Here is a 24259-nt window from a genome sequence, read left to right on the forward strand (position 1 = left end):
CATACTGGCTAGAGTAAGCGCTTGACTAGAGCTAGGAAACAGAGGCCTTATCCCTTGTTGAGACTGGTTAGGGCAATAGAAAGCCTTGTGGTGTTTATTGGTAACTGAAGGATTGAAACGACACCAGTAGCAAATGGCAGTTTGGGAATTGACAACCTGGATCTGGAGACTGGGCATAGCTAAAACACACAGGATGATTGTACAGTTGACTGAATAATGACCTTTGCTGAAAAGCTGATTGTCTGGAAGGGAAAGCTGATTGACAAGATGAAAACTGTCCTTTGTTAGAGTGTTGATTCGTATTATGCAACAATGAGCAGGCTGAAGATGGATGACCATGAATAAAGCAATGACTGCAGCGGATGGTATGAGCTCGGCCGGAGAATAATTGGTTCCGCAAGGAAGAATCTGTCCTGGCCCAATTTGTAGAAGGGAATGCTGCTACTTGTTTCCTAAAGCGGCGATCATAGCCCAGCCAGAAGTCACCCTCATAGTCTTGAGAAGCCTGTATGATAAGGTTTTGGTAGCCCAAGTGATCAGAAACTCGGTCTGGCTGCTTGTAAGACACTATTGCTACGTACATACTGAAGCACTGGAGTCATTCCACTATGATGGTAACCACATGATGTTTGATCTTGGAGATTGATTGGTGTGCATCTGTGGTGCAAAGGTTGAGGTTTTCTGGTAGCAATTTGGCCATCTCGATAAAACTTCCCGCCTCTATTCTTTCAAAGAGTTTCTTTGCAATGGGTGGGAGACCGAAACCGATAAAAACAAAATCTTGGTTTATAGGACAAGAAGGTGTTGGTGAACTGGTGGATGAGCTATGATGATGTGAATTGGTGGTAACAGTCGTTGGAGCTGGATGACTGCTGGTGTGGAGGAAGGTGCTGATGAATCAGCCAACTGTGGATGTAAGTTGGTGGTAGCAGACACTGGAACTGGGTGACCGCCACTAGTGCTAGTGCTAGGATGTGTACCGACAAAGATCTCAGCTACTGTATGTGGTCAATCTGTGATGATGGAGGGAGTTAGCCCAAAGCTGTGTGGCAGGATCAGGAGGAAATATAGAAAAAGGAAAATGAGGCATGTGCACCAGATATGCACAATGCAAAAAAACAACACTACAATATGCAAGGCACGGTGCACACAAAAGGAAGTATATACATGATACATGTTAATAGACAGAATGGTACACAGACTACCTGTAGATGCAAAAAAAATCACTATAATATGCAAGGCATGATGCACACAAAAGGAAGTATATACATGATACATGTAATAGACAGAATGGTACACAGACTAGATGCTTGCACAGTAAATGGATTGTCACATAAATACAAGCTGATGCCTCACACAAGAAATATTGCACAACACTATGTATGCCTTATTTATACAGTACACACTCAAACAACAAGTATTCACACAGCACTCTATAATATCAAACATGAGCACACACACAATGCTGTTATATGCTAATATATTCATAATTAAACTAAGGCACTTAAGAACAGGACAGCTAACTGAAAGAACTTACAAAAAGTACGGTTGGCAGACATAGAGCCTGGGTTGGTGGTTGGGCCTGGTAGTGAGCTGCCAGTCGAACTGTTCGGTAGAGCACTCATAACGGCTTGGACGATGACAGGAATGTCGGCTGTCGTCAAGGGTTGACTGGTGGAAGCAGATGGGTGAGGGTTGACTGGAACGTCCAGGGTCAAAGGTGACTCCGTGCCAGTTGACCCGGTGTTTCGTGTTGAAGACTGGGTAGAGGAACGAGTGGTGTTACGTGTTGAAGACCTGGTAGAGGGATGAGTAGAGGACCGTGTGGTTGACGAAGGAGCCCCACTTTGTGTCTTCCTTGTAGTACGAGGCTGCGAATCTAGTATTGAAGGCGGATTGTCTACGCATCATCGCTTCCCCCAGCTAACTTCATTGCCATTCGAGGTACCAGCATGAGATCTCTTTCATGGCATGATAAGGAAGAGAGAACAGCAGAAAATAACTACTATCTTCCCCTAAACTGAAATGTGAATGTGAGTATATGCATACGTTTAGTCCTAAATAGTGTTCACCAGGGTATTGTAATGTGCAACACGTGATGTATTGCTGTAACATTAATCTTGTTTAAATTCTTTAAACTCTGTTTAAACATGTCTGTGCTTAGTCAAAAAGCATGGATAACAGAAGCAAACATGATAGTATTAAAGTTGTGGAAACTGTGCAAGTTTAGTTGATCATGCACAACAAAGATTACAATTGTAATACGTAACAATGTTTACCAACCAAGTGTTTAAAAAGCAGATATGTGGTATTTAATTGGATTATTTATGTGCTATTTACATGAGGTTAAGTGTCTTTGATAACTGCTAGTACTATCTTGATGCTATCTTGATACTATCGTTATCATGATATAAAAGTTAATGTGATAGTGATAGTTGTACTATCGCTCAGCTCTATTTAAGGGAATGTGGGTTCTTTTCGCACACTTTACAAAAACCATTATAAAATGCAAATTTGTAGCTTGATTTTCTTGAACTTTCGTGCACTTTAAGAATGTATTGTGGCAAAACCTTTTGTGATTCAAAAGAATCATGTAGACAGCTATAGAATTACAAAGCAAAAAGCAAACAACTGTAAATTGCAGGATCAAGACACTCTAATAGACCAGTTATTGTGGGGTAAAATAGTTGTATGAAAAATGTCAAAAAATATACCATTGTTCGAACCAAGGACAAATCTAAATCTTTAACCACTGACTGAGCCGTTGCTATCATAGTTGTTCACCTCACTTATGTTCTATTTTATAAATGAAAATTCTAGCTGAAATCTTATTTAATAGTAAAAGTTCATAATTTCATAGACCTACCAATGAAAACCTAGATACATTAAAAGTGCATGAAAATCTTCCCGTAAATACATTCATGATGTAGCACACCAGCTTTCTTGGTGGCACAACGCAGTCTTGATACCTGTCAGCATGTATGTGAGTACATTGTTTCATGCTATAACTTTAATTAATTTATATTATTAAGTATTACATGCGTACATACAATATATTATGTATGTTTATATACATAGGAATTCGCTTCGTTAACAGATTAAGTACTAGATTTCGTTGCTTACGTAAGATTTTGTCAATTGATCCTGCCACTAATGACCCAGTATGTGGACCAGTGTCAATTACTATGACAGTATCACCATCTGATGGAGTTGTAATAACACAACCAAAGGCCTTTACCTACAACATCTCTGGATTGGCAGACATTGTTTATACAATTAGGTGGACTGGTGTACATGATGGTCATTTATATCGTCTTTTTGCATCTATAGGGAAATTTCCAGGTAAATTTTGCTGTACAGGCATAATTATTGTATGTACAAATTCCATACGTATTTGTATATACTGTCCCGCCATGGTGTTTAACACTGTCAACATCACACTGAAGTCATTATGTATACTTGTGTAACTTCACTGTCGAGATAATGAATTATATATGGCTATATAGACATCATGATCCAGTATGACTGATCATATGATATCATATAGAAATGAAAGCCCTGTACTAGATCAGCAGTCCTGGATACCAAGATCAGGAATCAAGTGCCATAGACAGAACTATTTTTATACTACCCACATGCGTACTATATCAAAGTTGAACAAAATTGACTTGTGCATTCCTAAACATAAGTTCAGTTAAGTCGCTTCATTTTTCTTTGTTTTAGGGAATATTTTATGACACCTATAGGGGAAGCCACTCATTGGAATTGATTGAAAATCTGGGTGTGTATAAGTCAACCATCATAGCTCCAGCCTTTCATTTTTGAAATCACAGTGTAGGCTTGTAGTTTTAAGCATAACAGGCTAGCAGAAGCATCAAGCATTATGCCAGAATAATAGGATGAATTTCAGAATTTTTAATTACAAAGTGCAATGTGCACACCAAAAATACAGCAAAACATGAAAACATTACAAATTATTACTGCATTTTATATATAGAAAATGTGCAATGCTATTATTTTTATTGTTTCTTGGCTGATTATTCACTCTTCGCAGAAATGATGTTGATATCTAAACCAAAACAGCCAAGCTGTAAAAAAAGAGTGCGGCCCCAAAAAAGGCCAGGGTGAAAAAAGATGTGAAACCCAAGGTGGCAGCCAAGAAATGGCTGTGATGGTAGGTTAATGGCAAAAATTTCAATTGCAACAATTCAGGTGAATTTGCATTACCTCCTCCACTAGGATTCGGCACCAAATTCACCTGAATTGTCATAATTAAGATTTTTGCCATTAACCTACCATCACAGCCATTTCTTGGCCGCGCCTTGGATATCACATCTTTTTAACCTTGGCCTTTTTGGGTGTCACACTCTTATTTTACAGCTAGGCTGTTTTGGTTTTGATATCACTTCTTTTTTATATTGCAAACCACAAAGCCAGCAATAAACTGGCTTTGGTGCTTCCTATTAACTTTTTTCTTCTTTACTGCAAGGATTGTGGAACAAAGGAAGTAATTGTGTGTATAGCTTTTGTCTGATTAAATATTTGTATATTTAACTATGAATGATTATCACACACTGTAGTTAATAAGGTGACTTCTTACATAACTGAACTATAGCTGAAACTCTGATTGTTTGCAGCTGAACTCTTTTCAGGGTAATTGTTTTCTAGCTGAACTCTCTACAGGATGATTTGTTTCTAGCTGAACTCTCTACATGGTGGTTTCTTTGTAGCTGAACTCTCTACAAGGTTACTTCTTCTAGCTGATCTCTCTACAGGGTGATTTGTTTGCAGCTGAACTCTCTACATGATGGTTTCTTTGTAGCTGAACTCTCTACAAGGTGACTTCTTCTAGCTGTTCTCTCTACAGGATGACTTGTCTCTACAGGGTGATTTGTTTGCAGCTGATCTCTCTACAATGTGACTTCTTCTAACTTAACTCTCTGCAGGTGAATTCTTTGTAGCTAAACTCTCTACCAGGTGTCTTCTTCTAGCTGAACTCTCTGTAGGGTGGTCTTTTCGTAGCTGTACTCTATACAGGGTGATTTGTTTGCAGCTGAACTCTCTACATGATGGTTTCTTTGTAGCTGAACTCTCTACAAGGTAACCTCTTCTATCTGATCTCTCCACAGGGTGATTTGTTTGCAGCTGAACTCTCTACATGATGGTTTCTTTGTAGCTGAACTCTCTACAAGGTGACTTCTTTTAGCTGTTCTCTCTACAGGATGACTTGTCTCTACAGGGTGATTTGTTTGCAGCTGATCTCTCTACAATGTGACTTCTTCTAACTTAACTCTCTGCAGGTGAATTCTTTGTAGCTAAACTCTCTACCAGGTGTCTTCTTCTAGCTGAACTCTCTGCAGGGTGGTCTTTTCGAGAGATCAGCTAGAAGGAGTTACCTTGTAGAGAGTTCAGCTACAAAGAAACCATCATGTAGAGAGTTCAGTTGCAAACAAATCACCTGTAGAGAGTTCAGTTATAAACAAATCTCCCTGTAGAGAGATCAGCTAGAAGAAGTTTCCTTGTAGAGAGTTCAGCTACAAACAAATCACCCTGTTGAAAGATCAGCTAGAAGAAGTCACCTTGTAGAGAGTTTAGTTACTAAGAAACCACCATGTAGAGAGTTCAGCTATAAACTAGTGACCATGTAGAGACATCAGCTGGAAGAAGCTACCTTGTAGAGAGTTCAGCTACAAAGAAACCATTCTGTAAAGAACTCAGCTACAAACAAATTACCTGTACAGAATTCAGCTACAAACAAATCACCCTGTAGAAAGATCAGCTAGAAGATGTTACCTTGTAGAGAGTTCAGTTACAAAGAAACCACCATGTAGAGAATTCAGTACAAACAAATCACCCTGTAGAGAGATCAGCTAGAAGAAATTACCTTGTAGAGAGTTCAGCTACAAAGAAACCACCTTGTAGAGAGTTCAGCTGCAAAGAAATCACTCTGTAGAAAATTCAGCCACAAACAAATTGCTGTGTAGAAAAATCAGTTAGAAGAAGTTACCTTGTAGAGAGTTCAGCTACAAACAATTTACCCTGTAGAGAGAGCAGCTAGAAGAAGTCACCTTGTAGAGTGTTCAGTTACAAAGAAACCACCATGGAGAGTTCTGTAATAAATATATGTATTATATATATAATTTGTACATTTACTGATAAAATCAGAAATATTTAAAGTACATCTGCTTCATCTTATCTTCTTCCTGTGGTAAAGAAAAAAAGATAGGTTGAAAAAGTCCCAAAGCCGGCCATAGGCCAGCTTTGGGGTATACAAATACAAAAAGAAGTAAATCTAATCCAAAACAGCCAAGCTGTAAAAAAAGAGTGCGGCCCTCAAAAAGGCTATGGTGAAAAAAGATGTGAAATCCAAGGTGGCCACCAAGAAATGGCTGTGATGGTAGGTTAATGGTAAAAATTTTAATAACGACAATTCAGATGAATTTTGTGCCAAGACCAAGCGACACCAAATTCATCTGAATTGTTGTTATTAAAATTTTTACCATTAACCTACCATCACAGCCATTTCTTGGCCACCACCTTGGATTTCACATCTTTTTTCACCATAGCCTTTTTGAGGGCCGCACTCTTTTTTTACAGCTTGGCTTTTTTGGATTAGATATTATTATCTTTGTGGTTGTATAGCTTGTAAAACTTATATCCAGTCAGTAGAAGAAGAAGAAAAATATGAAGAAAAAAAACCCAAACTTTGGCTGCTCGTATTTCGGAAATGGCTGGAGTGATTTTCTTCAAATTTGGAATGTGAACTCCCTACCTAGCTGGCACTTCTGTAGCAACTTTGATTTCAATTGGATAAGGAATCACGGAGCTACAAAGATGTGAAAATCACGTTTACTTTCTTCGTGTAAATATACTCACGGTGTGGCGCACCAGCTTCTTGGGCCGCACAACACAATACCCTGTGTCTTGATTTGGCTTTTGCTGACAGCTGCTGAGCTCTAGTCATGGCATGCACAGCCTTTTCTGTACAGTGTGATCAAAACTGTAATTTTGACTAGACTTTCATAAGCAGGGCAAGTGGGCACCTACTACACCACATCACATAACAAGTTATTAGAAAGGAATATTTGAATTCGTAGATAAATTGTATGGTCATAGCATAATGGTATCAAAAGTAATGAAGGTTTTAAAAAATACAGGAGAGAGCTGTATGTAAATACTATGTGCCCACATAGATTTCACACGCCCGGTCATAATTACCATTGTATGTAGCTGGTATGAACATTTTATAATGTAGCATGTGCATATTTATTTACATATACAAAGGATATTACTATGTACATGTACTATGGCTATATGCTCCACATTGTAATACTACCATTGAACTGCAACCATAATTATAACCACACTACATTAATTTTTATTTGTAATACAAGTTATACAACACAAGTGGCAGAGAAAGTATAACTACATGAACCCTATGGAATTTCTGAAATCTAAATTGGAAGCATTAGGGTAAAGCATAAATAAAGTATCATGGCTAATTTGAAATTGCCCTTGCCTAAATACTTACACCTATTACATATATCCAGAAGATTAAAGTGTCATGTTTGGTGATAACTAACTTATCACCCCCGTGCATGGATTGTCATTAGCATGTGGGAGCATTATGCAAGTAAACTGAGTAAGATGCAAATGTATATATATTGCTTAAATGTTTAGTAACTTATGGTACAGTCCACTTATAACTTCACGCACATTTGACATTTTATGTGTGATGTCACACGTTGTTCTGTGTGGGTAAAACATATGCCATGTTTGGATAAAGCTGAAGTGCATCTAAAGCTATGCACAGAGAATGCCATTGCCATGCATGGGCTATTCCATTACACAATTCTCATGGCATTACAGTCAAACCTATAATGTTGAAGAACAGTGCTAGTTGCTGGCTAGATTACAGTATTGGTACTAAGTTTAAAAGCACAATGCACTGGCATTAGTCTACAATAGGACTAGTCTTGTCCTTGCAAGGGGCACATAATCTCTAATGATACGTGTCAAACTAGAGAATTTATCAGCAAGCATGTGACTACAACAGGACCAGTGTTGGCCAATAAAGCTCTCCATGTGTGAATATACATATTATACAGAATTCAATTGTTTATACGTACATTCAGACTCTCTTTAGACTGTTTTGGATGGGTAATAAATCTAATATACTCCACCTTGCTTTCTAATATACTCCATACCTTCAGGCTGAATCAGGCACAATACAACATATGTTCACAATCTAGGTTTACCCCATGAGTACGCATTATAATGTGTAGTGATGTGATGAGGATGCTTATTTTGTTACGTGAGCATACATGGTTGCCATGGCACTAGTATTATCACAAGAAACCAGTTGCTTTGCCAAGTCTACAACAGATTTGAACAGAAACAGCCCTGGATGAGGTAAGTAATCTGAGTGTAATATAATAGAGTCTAAAACCGACATACCGTTTTGCAGGAACAATGTGGAGTCTATGAATTTATAATCTCTCTAGCTCTTAGTAGCACCCTCGCTTTGCTTGTGCGTTACAGATTCGGACCTTCGGGTTTACAAATTTCACAGACTCCACATTGTGACCAAATAACTACAGGTGTATTATATAATATCGTGTTAGTGTATAGTTATACAACGGTAACGAGTGCTCTGCCTAATATAAACGTACGAGTCATTAGGCCCAAAAGTGGCTGTGTTTATACAGGAAGAGCACAAGTGCACATTGTATTACTGTTATGTAAACTCACCTAATAGGTGGGGAGAGTCTCACAAGACAGCTGCAACTCTTATAAAGGCCAGATTTCTAACATCGATTGTGGGTGACAGATGAGGTGACATTCTCTCTACAGCACCACAGCCACCTGAGATATTGAAAGCTGCTATGGGCAAATCACTAACCTGCATTCGCTGTTTGACTCTAATCACCTAGTGCTCAGCATACATGATCACTCAATCACCCGTAGTGATTCTCTCGAGCAAAAACAAAAGCAGCTAATAGACGGGAAAACCTAACTACTAAACAGTAGTCTAATTCTTACTATCCATACTGGCTAAACTTTAATCTGGTGGCATGACAAAAACTGGTTGCTACAATTGAACTTTATTGAGTCATTGTCGAAGTGGACTACGGTTTTATCTGTGTTCAGATGGCACCAGACTAGTAAGATGTATAAATACATTTTTATATCTGTAAACTAGAGTTGTGGCCACTTTGTTGGCTTTTTCGATCACCATTTGCTGCTTGGTAAACATTATACTGTATGTATTGGTGACGTTATGGCCCACAATCAACTTTTACATGTCAGGCTATATATAAAAGAATTCGAGTGATATGTGAGGTGTCTTTCCACCTATTAAGTGAGGTGTTATAGCGGTCTTGGCTACAGGTACTAATGCAATGCTGCACAAAACCGCAGTCAGTGCAATATCTGTATATTGCACTGAGGTCGGTGCATTATAACTTATAATGCACTTGCTGCTGTCTGCAACAGTGCCATATACAAATTATGGCACTAGCAGCACCTTTAAACTGCCCACGCAGAGTGGTACATTATAGCATTAACTACACTTATCACTTACAGAGTTCACTTGTAGTAAAGGCCAAAGCTTATGTATGGTGAACTGAATGTATTAGGCTGTAGTAACAACTTGAATACTTATGTACCAGTAACCTACATCAAACAATAGACACGATTGCCTCAGCTAAAGGTCCTGTATTGGATTGAAGGGTAGCACAAATAAAATATTTTCTTTTGAGTGTGATCAGTCTAGAAGTTGGCTTTTGCTTATTTGGTAGTAGTCTAGTATAGCTAAATGATTATGTAGTTAAACAGTAAACTTTATGTAAGCTTGATAATTTGAAGTTTCTTCCATGCTCTGGCAGCCATGTTAGGCTGCTGATGAAGGTAGTGATGAAGTGCAGTTACCAACCTATAGCCGAAAAAAGCTAACAACAACAGGGAAGGTGAACACATACCTAAACACCACCTGTACTTATAGCATACAGCATATCACCCACACAGGCTTTGGCTTGAAATCAATGGCATGGTTCTAGTCTTATATAGGAATACCCATGGGCAATGTTGTAGTGCTGCCTTTTGCGGTATAGTACTAAGCTTGAGCCAATTATGCTTTGAAAATAGTCTTTTATACTTTTGAAAAATGATCCTAATATGCTAAAATTATATTTTCAAAATCAAGATTATGCTCACGAGCTGACTGTTTTGTTAGAGTATAATATCAATATTTCATAGGAACACTATCTATGGGTTTATATTAAGCTACATCCAACAACTTATGTATATATAATTCAAATAAAAAACTGCCATACATGGAGTGCAATACACTACACCAATAAATAAAATGCATGTTTTACCCTTGAGCTGAAATGGGCATGTTTATAAGATGCATTCTATACATAGCTGAGATAAGAATGCTGTGGTCAATTACTAGGAATGTAGGAGCATCTCTGAAAATATTGGGAACAATAATGGGGTAAAAGGATTGAGAATCATTCCGGAATTTTGAACCTCATTTAGAGTGATTATCATAACTACATTTATATATATTATATATCAAGTGCTATCCCACTAGGGATCTGTGAGAAGGCTAGGCCTGTAAATACAGGGAGTCAGAAACATGTACCTGAAACTGTGAAGAATGCACAGACCCAATGGTGACTTGATCCCCTGCAACATGTAATCTAGGCATGTGCCAAGGGAACCACAACAGCTGAGATCTAAGATATTCTCTGCATTCAACCACTACTTAAACATTGACTTCTCACCATCAGAGAGTTTTATATACTCTAATACTTTTTCTGTAGAACAATTGGCAGAATAGTTCATAGTCTGTTTCATTAGTCACTAAGTTAAGTGTTTCTGAAAATTTGGTATGTGGTCTCCCCTATCTGGTTGGCAGCTGTGTATATAATGCAATTTGGAAAGGAAGCATAGAGTTATGAACATATGACAATTGTGTGTGTATTTTTTTTGTAATTATTATGCACACAGTGTGGCATGCCAGCGTTCTTGGCATAGACCATTAGTACTAGTAATAGCATGGGTATTCGCCTCGTGAAATTTATCCCCATTAATTAGGCTTGTGGGAATTATGCTCAAAATTTTCATCATTATTCTATTCCGAAATTCTTTTAAAAACTTATCATTATGCTTTTTATTATTCCCAAAAATACTCATTATTCCCAAAATTATTCCAAATTTTTGTAACTTTTTCTTCATTTTAGTAATTAAATTGTACAGCAAGACTTTGAAACAATAAAAAGTACTAAATTCAGCTGTGTCAATTCATAAGAAAAGCTTTTTTTGCTAGCAAGATGCTTAGTTACTAGTAGTATGAGTAATAAATTATTCCGCACCGATCGTTCTATTAGAGTAAGTGACTGCTCTATTAGAGTATCTCGATCTTAATTTATTTTTATGCCAATTATGCTCTAAAACTGCATCAAAATGCTGGAATAATGCTTTATTCTATTACCCCATCATTATTCCCGAAATTATTCAGGCATAATTCCCGCATCCCTACCCCATTTCCAATACAACACTCGTGGTATTTATCCCAAATTTCACTGCTACCCATGCTATTCCCAGTTAATACCATACTCGCTGCATATACACATGCTGTGCATTAGCGTTGCTATATGTACGCAATTTGTCACTATGTACTAAACACGCGTAAACACTAATTGGCGCTACATTGTTAACATAAATTCTAGCCAATGAAATTGCAATTACAACTTTTTCACTGCTATCAGTGAAATACGGGATAAATTTCACTGCTACTATTGAGACTTTTGTATGGGCAGTGAAACAGGTATGGTATTATGTACATGTATCACACAAATATGCAGTTCAAATTGGCTTAGATTTAGTATAAGAGGTGTTAAAAAGAATGTTTGTATACATGTAGGGACTACTCAGGTATACATACAGTATCTACATACAGTAGGTACTGTACCTGAAAATGATATTTATTATTCACATTAGTTTATGTATGGTTGTACCAGTTTTCCTTTGCTATTAAACACACTACCATTTACATCTATATTTGATATACTTGTATAGCTCCATCGCCTCCTTATAGCATCATTACTACTGACACATGCACTAATGATGCTACTATATCATGGAATGCATTCTCTTTTGACTTAACATGTGGAAGAGTGACATATTATGCTGTAGCAATATCATCCTCTGATGGAGTGATAACAAAAACAGTGACTAACACCTCCTCTTTCAATTTCACTGGATTAGTGCCTGGTAGTAGTTATAATGTTAGTGTTGCTAGTGGAACTTATGCTGGTGTGGGGGAGGCTAAGTTTATGATATTAAATACTTCTACAGTGGAAGATGCTACACCTACAGGTGATTGTTGTTAATACATTATTATGTATGTAGTTATGTGGTCTACACAAACACAGTGTGCATGATAATTGAATAGTTTAAATTTAAGTATTTTGCATTCAAATCACATTAAAGACTTTGTTATAGACAGCAATTTATAATTACAACTGAATGTCGAGTTAATCGGATGGCTGCAGGTTCGAGGCTGCCCAGGTCAAGTCATGAATGTTTTCTTCTTTCTCCTACATTTCAAACATCCTTAGTGAAGTTAATATAAACATCTTAGGCCTTTATAAGGCCTTCTGGTATACCGGCTCTGTCGTACTTTAATCATAATGTCTTAGCTCTTACAAACACAATGTGCATGTGACATGTGACATGTATCAAGTATTTGGATTAATAAAATGTCCAAATACTGGAGCTAAGCAATTGTTGTGCTTCTTTTTTTATTTGTGACCAGGCCTGTAGAAATAGGGCATGTGGGCACAAACTATACCCCACCACATAGTGTCTCATATCTCAGTACTGGGATAGAATATTTTCATTCTGTAACTTGTATGTTGAAGCCAACCAAACATTTAACAAGTGCAGAAATTTTTATTGCCAAACAACAATGAAATGCAAAGGTATGACACATCAAAGTTTAAAAAGGTAGGCAATTTTTATGTGTCCACATGCCCTATTTTTGCAGGCCCAGTCACATTTATTAGGCTTTACATCACAAGTACTGAAAGTCTGCAGGACACCTGGTCCTAAAGTCTGTCTAAAGATGTACAAAAAGGTGCAGAAAGGAAAAAGAATCAATGATTGAGCCTCCATGACTAGTAGTTGGTAAAATGCGGATTTCCGGAATTATGGGGGAGGCAGTTTATAAAATCCAGATCGAAATACTCTAATAGAACATACACTCATATTCTAATAGAGCAGTCAAGCAATTTATTGTATTAAATTGTTCCTGGTGTTGAACTATGCCTTGCTGGATACTGTATCAGCTTAATAGTCTCATATGTCTTCACCGCTTTTGCTGGGTAGGGGAATAAATAATGTCTAGCTACATAGTTAAGTTAAAGTGTTACAAGTTGTTTCACCTGGTATATGTATCAACAAACAAAAGTATGCATGTTACATTGTGAAAATGGCTTAGTAGCTCAATTACAAACAAATGACCTAAATCACTATTTGGAATGTCTAGTTTGTCTGATAACTAAAAACTGAAGCCAAAAACCGACTGTAGAAGTTCGAAGTGGGAAGAATGTAAAGTAGATCGTACTGAGTCATCCAAACGAATATCACTACATTGAAAATCGGGATGCTTCTGTTTTATACAATTGAAGTCTGGATGGTCGTATGTGTTACTGTTCTCCTTTTCTTGCAGGACACCAGCCTTGTCATAGTACTGTCTACCCTCATTGCACTTCAGTAAGAGATCCAATGGTGGAATTGGCAAAACACCATCAGCAGCCCTGGTAAACTTGCTCCTGCATCCATAACAAGTAGTAACGCGCTCGTTTAGCCTGAAAACCCAGAAAATGGAATGAGGTGATGGTGAATGCAGTAGATTGTAGCTAGAAGGGCTGTTGTGGTTCACACAGACTGAAGGTGAACTGCAAGCTGAAAATGAATTATAGCCTGATAACGTATTGTGATTATTATAGTATTGGCTGGAAAATGGTGTATCAGTAGTCCAAGGTGGATAAGAGTACATACCCCACCACGGATTAGGACCAGGGCCAAATGGAAATGAATGTTGACAGTTATTAGACATGCCAGTACTGACAGGCACAGCCATGGCTGAGGAACTCTGGATTGCACTACTAGTAGTCATGACATCTGGGCACAAGAGAATATGGATTCATTGTGCGAGCTAAAATTGGAGGTTTGGTTTTTCTCTGAGAGTATCAATTTTGTGATGGTTTTTTGCTGATGTTTCATCCAATGTGGTCAGTGGTTATCTTGATTAGATTAGGCTGCTTTGAGTTGACGGTAAACCAGTTATCTAGTTCACCAGTGACATTTAGACAATATGCAATAGCCACACAGTGAGAACAATTTTTTAGTGATGTCCACATTGGACAATTCTCATCACATGTCACTATACCATCTTGAAACACTTGCACAAGGTGAGGGCGAGAAGGATTAGACTTGCTTTTTACCATTCTTGCTGTGCCATCAACTGGGGCAGTAGTGATAGCATTTGTAGTTGCTACCAGTTCTTCCGCCCTTCGCAAAATGCCATTGAGGGTACTTTCAGGAACTGCTGTACACTTCGGTAACATTGCATATAGAGGCCAGTCAATAGATGTCAGGACTTCCCCGTCGGTGCAACTTGATTTCTCAGGTAAACTTGGTGAAACAGCAGCACCTGTCTTATCATCACGTTTGTTTTCAAGTTTCTTTGCCGCACTTCTTAGTCTGTGTAAATGATCAGTACAAGCATTTTCATCCAGTTTAAACCACTGTGAAGAATCCATTTCATATTCTTTGAAAGCTTTATGAAGACGGTACTCACCATGGCGTGTGATTGCTCTTAATAAATGATTCTGCTGATCTTCAGCTAAGGACTTCATTTTAGAACAAAACTCATCAAGCACACTCCTTTCTCTTTTGACTTTCATTTTAATCACATTATTGATACAATCAGGACCATTGTTGTAATATTCTTTTGGAGGGTGTCCTAGTCCAGCCTTTTCTCTTACAGATGCAATCATTGATTCCTTAAAAACAGGTGCCTTGTACTTGGTAAAGTAGGTTAAAAATTGAGGTGATGAAGACAAAGCCTTTTCCCTGACATTCCATGTAATTTCAATGGCAGCAAGCTTCTCATCAAAATCACTGTCAGATGTAGAATCTGCCAGGCCTTCAACAAATGTAGTACCTCTTTGACCGCCAAAGATATCAAACAAATATTCTTTGATGACATCTGAAGGTACATTGAGTTCACGAAGTTTCCTTTTTATGTTTTCTCTACAATGTGTAAAACAGGTAAGATGAACAGCATTTCTGCACTGCTGCTGAAAAGCCTCTATTAATGCTGTTTCTCCATCTGTACCAAATGCACGTATGTTATATAAAGTTTTGTTTAAACCAGATGAAAATGAGTTGTAACAAGAAAAGTTTCTACAACAATGCAAAAACAAAGGACCAACAAAGGTTGGATGTTCCCCAGTGGATTTCACTAACTGAAGCTGCTTGTATGTTGTAACTGTAAGGTTAAACTGTCCTAAATTAAAAGTTGGATCAATTCCAAACACACAGTGGTAACCTGGGTAAGTACAAAACGCTTCCACCTCTACCAGTTGATAATTGTGGGACAATATAACCGAGGGTTCAGGTGCTAACTTTAGCTCACGAATGAACTGATCTTCACCACTACCACCTAAATTCTGGATCTCTACAATCAAGCTGTAGAGATGATCCTGCGTCTTTTGTTGTTTGTTTTTGTTGTATACTTGTTGCCTATTTTGGGGTAAGTCTCCAGTACTCTTTGTTGAAATTTCTCCACCTCTCTCTTTCGACCCTTTTTCCAAAGCCTCCTTAGGAGATGAGAATTGTAATTTAGATTTAATTGCTTGTAGAGTACTGGTACTTGTACGCAAGTATGGCTGTGACTGTGACGAAGAAGCATTTCCATGTGGTTTAATCTCAACCTCATCATCTAATGATGTGATATACTGAACAAGGGTAAGATTGAGACGGTTGCCTTTGTAATCTAGCAAAAAAAGCAAAACCATATAATTCTACATCTACACACATACTAGTGATATTGTTATCTACACACAAACTAGTGAAGCGATATAACATAACAATAACATTGTAATGTAAAATATCTGTAGTACATGTATGACATATATAAGAGGATATAATTATGGGAAATCACTACGTAGATCATGTAAACTATAAAGGTCAATTTAAGTACGCACTAATAAATTTAGCAATATAACACCACCTAAATATTAGGCTAGCATATTTTTAATGTGATGTGACAGAACATAGTCCCTTTATATTAACCCTAATATCATTGTACCACTTATACGTACACATATACGTACACACATATATATGCATGGGCACTATAGTATAGCTACTATAACATAGTGGACTATCATAGGTATGTATACTGCATGGGTGCATGCAGAAGTGGGTGAATGCTCTGTATGTAAACTGTGTTTACAAATTGTTATACGATGATTCACTAATCCTTATACAAAAATATAAGTACAAGAAATGTTACCTGATAAGTAAGCAATTTTCCTTTTGAAATGACAATTAGATCAATGAACAAAATAAGCTCTATGTAAGCAATATTTATGTGGGTCACTGCTTGGCTTTCCACCACAGAACTTAATGCTGGTGACTTCATTTTGATGTAGTTCAACCTTTAGCCGGCGAGAATGTTGGCTGTCATTCTTCCATCCACTTAATTCATCTGCTTTAATGTCGTCAGGATGGCTTAAGTTGTCTGTATCAACGATAAACACTTTCACTCTCAGGGGCTGCTGCTGACTGACGTATCCTTGATGGAGTCTCTTTTCAAGTAAAATTTGAACAAGCTCTTTTGCACTGTACTTTTGTATTCCCGAGGCGAACACAGGGATGCACTCTGTTTCATCCCTGCAATTGACACATAGAGTTTGCAATGTTTTGTGAAGCTTTATATCTACCTTGTAGACTGCTCCACTTTGACTTGCTTCATTGTATCTTCATCCTCTGAATCACCAATCACTATTACATCAATTTCAGAATATCCATAAAGCCTGTGGAATATGTGACATAAAAGTATATACAAGTGTTGTTATTATTAAACAAACGGAAAGGAGAGTAACAGCATTGGCACAGCAAAGAAATTTTTAAGGCTTCAATTTCTGGCAAACAAGGTTGTAAATAGACACGCCTGCCATGTACCAAATTAGTCTGCACACATACCAAAGGACCCATGCATAGCTTTTGAACAGTGCTCACAACACCGCTGTAACAAGCCGCCCAGACTCAAGCGGTGCAAGTTAGTGCTTTCTCAGGAAGTTACGGCTGTGCACTTAGTTAAATTACTGGCAGCCGTATAGCTACGCTGAGTTACTTTTTGCAAGACTTTACGATCCGCCACTTTACAAGGGAACACGAAAACAAACCAGCTAAAGCAACAGGTTACAAGTGCGTTAGCTTTTACATGTATAACTAAATCAAATTCCGAGATACTAGCTACCTACGTAGCTAGTTTACCAGGTACCAAATCAGTCATGTTGCACACCATGGCATACCTTTGTTTCCTCGGTACTGGTTCCTCTTCTTCGCTGCTGCAGTCATCTACTTCTAACGTAGCATCCATTTCTAACGACCGAGAATAACATTGTTTCGATGCTGGTTCCTTCTCTTCTTCCCCACTGCTGCAGTCATCTATTTCGAACTTAGCTTCCATTTTGAACAAGCGAGAATAGCATTTCTTCGACGATGGTTCCTTCTTTTCTTCTTCGCTGCTGCTGCTGCTGCTGCTGTTGCTGCTGCTGCTGCTGCTGCTGTTGCTGCTGCTGCTGCTGCCGCTGCTGCTGCTGCTGCTGCTGCTACTGCTGCTGCTGCTGCTGTCACCTACTTCTAACGCAGCATCCATTATATAGTAACGAGCGAGAATATTAAACGACTGCTAACAAATCTTGCCTGAAAATGACTCGTTTTGAAATCACGTGATAGCATTAATGGACGCGGAATTCTGTAATGAAATCCACATTTTACCAACTACCTCCATGACTTAATCATACAGTATGATAGTACTGTATAGTAGAAACCACAAAGGAGTAGGCATGGCCCACAAAATGGTATCACCAACCAGCCTCAATTTTCCCAGATGATGATGAGGCAGTATTGGTTAGGTAAAACTAAGCCCAAACAAGCTTTCAGATTAACCCAAAACACTTTCAATAAGTTGCTACAGAATTTTAAAAACAATCATTTAGCAGAATTTTCTGCTGACTGACTGAGTAACTGACTGGTGTCTTCAGACAAGCATAACTCAATAGTGGCTAAAGCTACAGGCTTGATTTTTCACTGTTTGGCATCGCTTTGGCCCAAGAGGTGTCTTTTGGTATACCGGAGTACGTACTGTCCTCCTTTGTGACCCATTCATCTTTGCTGACAGCAAAAAGTGTCGGTTTGACGGTAGTATGGATGACTTCCCTTCGTAATGGAAATTGTCCGTATTTTTCGTAGTGGCTACTTTGATTTGCAGAGGTGCTTTTCAAATGGTTCTTGATTTGTACTGCTATTTAACGGGTTGAACATAGCCAACAACAAAGCATAATGGATACTACACTTTTCAGATGATAATTGATATAACTGGGGCATGCGGCACCATTTCTTTCTTACAGTATGCGTAAATTGCAGAGGTGCTTAGTGAGCAGTTCTTGGTTCGAAATGCTGTGTAATGGGTTGAACATAGCTGTCAACAAAGCGTAATGGATACTTCACTTTTCACATGATAACTGATATAGCTGGGGTGTGCGGCACCATTTCAGAGTGGCATGCATGGGTTCTCCAGTCATAATAATATTATTTACAAAAAAGTTAAAAAACAAGTACGCCAAAAAACAATTCGGAATTTTCAACTAGAGTAGGGACCATGGCACATTGATAAATAGTACTGAAACCAGCTGGAGTACACTGTAAAAAATGAAGTGTGCTTTGCACACAAAATGCTCTGTTACACCAAAGTGTGCTATTTTGGTGTGAGGGCACACTTTTGTGTGCAAAGCATACTTCATTTTTACAGTGTAGTGCACAATATTAAATCACAGTAAAACAATAAGAAGTGTTATATCCCTACTAGGAAATGTTATATCCCTACTGTGCACAGTAGGGATATAACACTTTTTATTGTTTTACTGTGATTTAATATCGTGCACTACTCCAGCTTGTTTCAGTACTTTTCTCGATGTGCTATGGTCCCTACTCTAGTTGAAAGTTTCAAATGTTTTTTGTGTACTTGCAATGTTCAAACTTATGTTAAGGATTTTACCCTACATTGAATACGTACATTTGTAGCACAATAGTCTTGATTTATAGTTGTTTTTATGTTAAGGACAAAAATGTTCACTGTTTAAATGCTTTTTATAAGTCATTAATATCGGTTGCTTAATAGAGAAACACAAACAATCAGCCTTTTGTTCTAAGCTGATATTGTTCACTTGTCAACCGCCGTCCAGTGATGGTGGTTGTTTTGGTGGTTGTGCAGGGTTCCATGGTTCTCCTACACAATTTTTCAATAGGGCCATTGATATGAACAGCCACAAATTGTGGTTCACAATTGCATGAGGCTTGGGGGTGAAATACCTGGGGGTTCCCAACTTTGAAGCCACAAGGATTTCTAAGGCCATCATAACAATCCTAATGAAACCCTGCACTATCACACCCCAAGCTAGTCTTGGGATGGAAAAGCTACTCTTGGAATGTGGGAACACTGGACTTGAATCTACCACACAAGACTCCCTTCAGTAACTGAGTCTACCACACAAGACTCCCTTCAATAACTGAGTCTACCATACAAAACTCCCTTTTAATGTCTGTGCATTTCCTCCCCTGATAGCACACCATAATCTTAATTCCCTCTTCTTAATCCTTAATAAAGTTGTTATTTAGCAACAGTAGTGTAATTGGTTGTTTATGTACTAAGTTTCCTAGTCCTAAGGGTGGGCTATGGGAGGGGACTTTTTGTTCCACCTGCTTACACATTTGAAGTGACCCATACACGCGGTATTTTTCCTGCGCATGCGTTCATAGTGTTTTCCAATTAATACCTACTGTTCCATACTACATCTAGCATTATGATACAGGTGTGCTACGTACCTATCTAATGCTGGTTAGCTGCAATGTGTTGCTACACCACCAAAACAAAATCAAATTATTCTCCCTCCATTAACTTTGTTTAACAAGTTAAACTTCGTTTATCCCATTCTAAACAATTCTATCCAGTTGGACTAAACCACTAAAATTTTTTTTCCATTCACGGTGGATCATATTTACAAGACTAAATAATTGCTTTTGCATGGCTTTGCACACTCCAGCCAATATTTTCAGCCCTTTAATTTTGTAAAAAAATATATTAAGTGGTTGTTGTTAGTGGTTTTTTTTAACATATGTAGCCCACTGATTAAATTTTCAGTTAATGGTAGGTTGTACTGTAGATTAATTGAAGCATTTGTGTAAACAGCAGAGATGATTTTGGTAGAAATATTGTATGCCAAAACAGCCAAGCAGAAGCGGCTGCAATATGTTCATTTTAACAAGACGGTTTTGTGACGGTGCCACCTTGATCTGCAACTTTTAACACTCTAGCATTTTAAGATTCATAGTCTATGCTTCAGCCACTTACTGTGTTAGTTACCCATAAAGTGAAAATTTATTAGCAAAACATAGTAACTGAGGTTAAATATTGAGGCAAAATAATTGAGCATTGCAGCATTGCATAATAAAAAAATTAAAAGTACAGGTGTATAGTATTATTGGTGGATCCCTAGCAGAAAGGTTGCCAAAGGGTAGCCAAAGAACACCTGTTCATTACTGCATATGTGTGGACAATACCATTTTATGTGAAATGTACCATTGTAGGAAAACTTTAGAAACTGTGTAAGTAGAATACCGTGAAGCGTATGATACAGTTCCTTATTCATGGATGTACATACCTGTAAAGTGTGCTGCTATATAATAATTTCTTGATATAAACAACGTAGATATGACAGTGTGGGTCTTGTAGGCTACTGGAAATTGCATATCCCTTCAAGTCAAAAGGGGATGTGTCCCTCTTGTACACAAAAACCTGAACAGCAGAACCAAGTGAATTTTTGCAAAGAAACACCATAGACAACCTACTGTATAAAACTGTTAAGAAGACAGTTCTAGATGTTGTTTGTTATTTGTTTGAGTTATGGTCCCTTAGCAATAAAAGGTGGTAATCAATGAATTACAAGATACAATGAATTCCTATAAAATGCAGTGAGCAGGAGCGGATCCAGGGGGGGGGGGGGGAGGGGGGGGCTTTCACTTTTAGGCTTTACTTGATCAATATACTGAGTATTATAATGAAATTTTGTCTTAGCATAATTATATGATCACTAATAATACAAATACTCATAAAACCACCTTATAAGCATCTTTTCAAGGTATTATCAGTGGATTTATGTTAAAGTTTATGCAACAAGGACCTGGATCAGCATTGGAGGTGTACAAGATCGAGATACTCTAATAGAGCAGTCAGCTAACTACTCTAATAGGACATTCACTGGAAACATGTAGTTGGTCCTGTTATGGAATTTTTCCAAATCTGCCTGCACCTATACATACAATGAAGTGCATTGGTCTGTTTAAAGGGCTTCATTCATCTACTTGTGTAGTTAATATGTATGGCAATACTTAATTCAGGTACACAATTTCTATTGAAAATGCTCTCAGATTCAATCTTGTATTGTTCAAATTTCCAAATTTTCCACTTTCAACATTATTGTTCTAACATGCACCTATTCAGTGCTGTGCAATTGTGAGAGGGTGCATCATGTACTTGGTTGTCTGTACCTACCCAAATTTTTCCATTAACACAATGCTTCAGAGAGCCATACCTATAATCTAAAGGCAGTATATAAAATATCTACAGGCAGAAAATATTATGAATTTTATGTGGAAATGTCTCCAAATTGCAGTATTTTAGTATCTATTTTCAAACATTTCCTGGGGGGGGGGGGGGGCATGCCCCCAGACCCTCCTAGTTCCAGCATGCTTTGCACACCTCTACCCAAGAGATTAGTACCTTGAGTTAGTCCCCCCTTTTTATAAATCCTAGATCTGCCCCTAGTGAGTGTTAATTTTTATCTGTATTGTAAACATTTGGGATAGGTGTCTGTTTTTTAGAAGTAGCTATACATCCCGTTTGTTTCAAACAAATACTGTATGTTTAAACTACGAAAATGTGTGCACAAGACATGTAATTCCTTCTACTTTGTAAAACTGACCATTTATGAATACCGGAAATAATATGAAATGTGATTGGCAGGTTGTTTGCATACATGTACTAATTTCTGTGTGCCTACAGTGTAAGTTCGCTACACATCTTGGTATTATAACAAATGCCACATTCCTTGATATTGTACTCATGGCAGTACTATGTGTATATGTGAACTGTTAACGAAAAGGGTATGCCAGTGAAGCTTACATAATATATTTAAGAAATAATGTGTGTATACGTAACTATAGTATGTTCACGTTGAGCTGAATCCTCAAAAACATTTAATAACTCATGGATGCAATTACCCATGATCTTGAAATTTGGCTCATTTGTAGTACTGCTTGACCCGCTAAAAATATTTCAAAATCTTTTTGTTCAAATGTTTGACACAATATTTACGGCCAATCAAAATTTTCACAATACATTTCCTATGGGGAAGCCGTATAAGTACAGTGTCCATTACAGCCCTTTCCCGAACTTGTAATGGAGCCAAACCGTACGTGTCTGTTGTTGACACCTTTGCTGTTACCAATAATCATCTGGTTGGCTGAAATATTAACTCTGTTGAGAAAAAATCCACTTTTAATTTTTAGCTGTTTTTCAGGATTCAGCTCAACGTGAACGTACTATAAGAAAGCATTGAAAGATTTAATGTTATAATTACAGTACATACTCTATGACTGTTACTCTTTATTTTAGGGGTATTCAATCTTACAAATACAACATATGAAGCAGAATCAATACATGTTGAGTGGTCTGATACTGGCAGTAGTTCTTATTGTGGTGGGAATGAGAGTTTGTATTACCTCTTTATAGTATCAATCCGTAGACAAGTAGTTTTTAGAAGAATTTCCCATAATCGTCCATCACTGGGACATGGACAAGTTCGATATAGAGAAATCTTCACTGGTTTAAATGATGACACAAACTACACTGTCACAATAATTGCTGTTAATAGAGCTGGAAATGGAGCAAATGAAGCAATATATGTAATGACAGCAGAATCATCAGGTAATGTAGTTTGTTTTGTATGTGCAACATACCTGCATATTATGTATACAAATAGTTCAACCGTAGAAAGCAAGCAAAGTTAATCTTTCATGTTCAAAGTTATACTGTAGCCAGCATAGTTACGAATGAACACAGAATTTAACTTTGAGTACTTGAAGTATGAAATGGTTATGATGGCAGGTTAGAGGTAGAAAATACAATAACGACAATTCAGGTGACTTTGTGTTGCCTCCTCCAAGTTTCACTAGGATTCGGCACCAAATTCATCTGAATTGTCATTATTAAATTTTTTACCATTAACCTACCATCTCAGCCATTTCTTGGCTCTCTCCTTGGGTTTCACATCTTTTTTCACCATGGCCTTTTAGAAGCTGCACCTTTTTTTACAGCTTGGCTGTTTTTATGATTAGATATCACTTCTTTTTGTATTTGTATACCCCAAAGCTGGCATTAGGCTGGTTTTGGGAATTTTTAACTTATCTTTTTTCTTTACCACAGGAAGAAGAAAAAGACGTAAAGCAGATTTTTAATACTTCAACTATTTTTGATTTTATCAGTAATTATACCATATACTTATTGCATGTCTATTATTTCCTACTGCATGGATAGCTTGTTCGCAGCTGATCTCTCTACTAAGCGACTTGAAATGTAGCTGAACTCTTTACAGGATACTCTCTAGACGGTGACTTGTTTCTAGCTGAACTCTCTACAGGGTTATCTGTTTGTAGTTGAAGTCTCTACAGGGTGATTTGTTTGTAACTGAAGTTACTGAACTCTCTACAAGGTGATTTGCTTCTAGCTGATCTCTCTACAGGGTGATTTGTTTGCAGCTGAACTCTCTATAGGGTGATTTGTTTGTAGCTGAACTCTCTACAGGGTGTCGTGATCTGTTTGCAGATGAAC

At 37.7% G+C, this 24259-nt stretch overlaps 1 protein-coding gene across 2 annotated transcripts in view; it reads left to right on the forward strand.

The window, feature by feature from the left end:
• The window catches only part of LOC136264371 (receptor-type tyrosine-protein phosphatase eta-like), a 59447-nt gene that overhangs the window by 13525 nt on the left and 21663 nt on the right, over positions 1-24259 (forward strand). For both annotated transcript variants that reach the window (XM_066059106.1, XM_066059111.1), the window contains exons 4-6: positions 3079-3342; positions 12088-12387; positions 23045-23356. In XM_066059106.1, coding sequence (XP_065915178.1) covers positions 3079-3342; positions 12088-12387; positions 23045-23356 — 876 coding nt within the window. The remainder of the gene's footprint in view (positions 1-3078; positions 3343-12087; positions 12388-23044; positions 23357-24259) is intronic.

Source organism: Dysidea avara, chromosome 1, assembly GCF_963678975.1.
Source record: "Dysidea avara chromosome 1, odDysAvar1.4, whole genome shotgun sequence".
NCBI classification, from domain to species: domain Eukaryota; kingdom Metazoa; phylum Porifera; class Demospongiae; order Dictyoceratida; family Dysideidae; genus Dysidea; species Dysidea avara.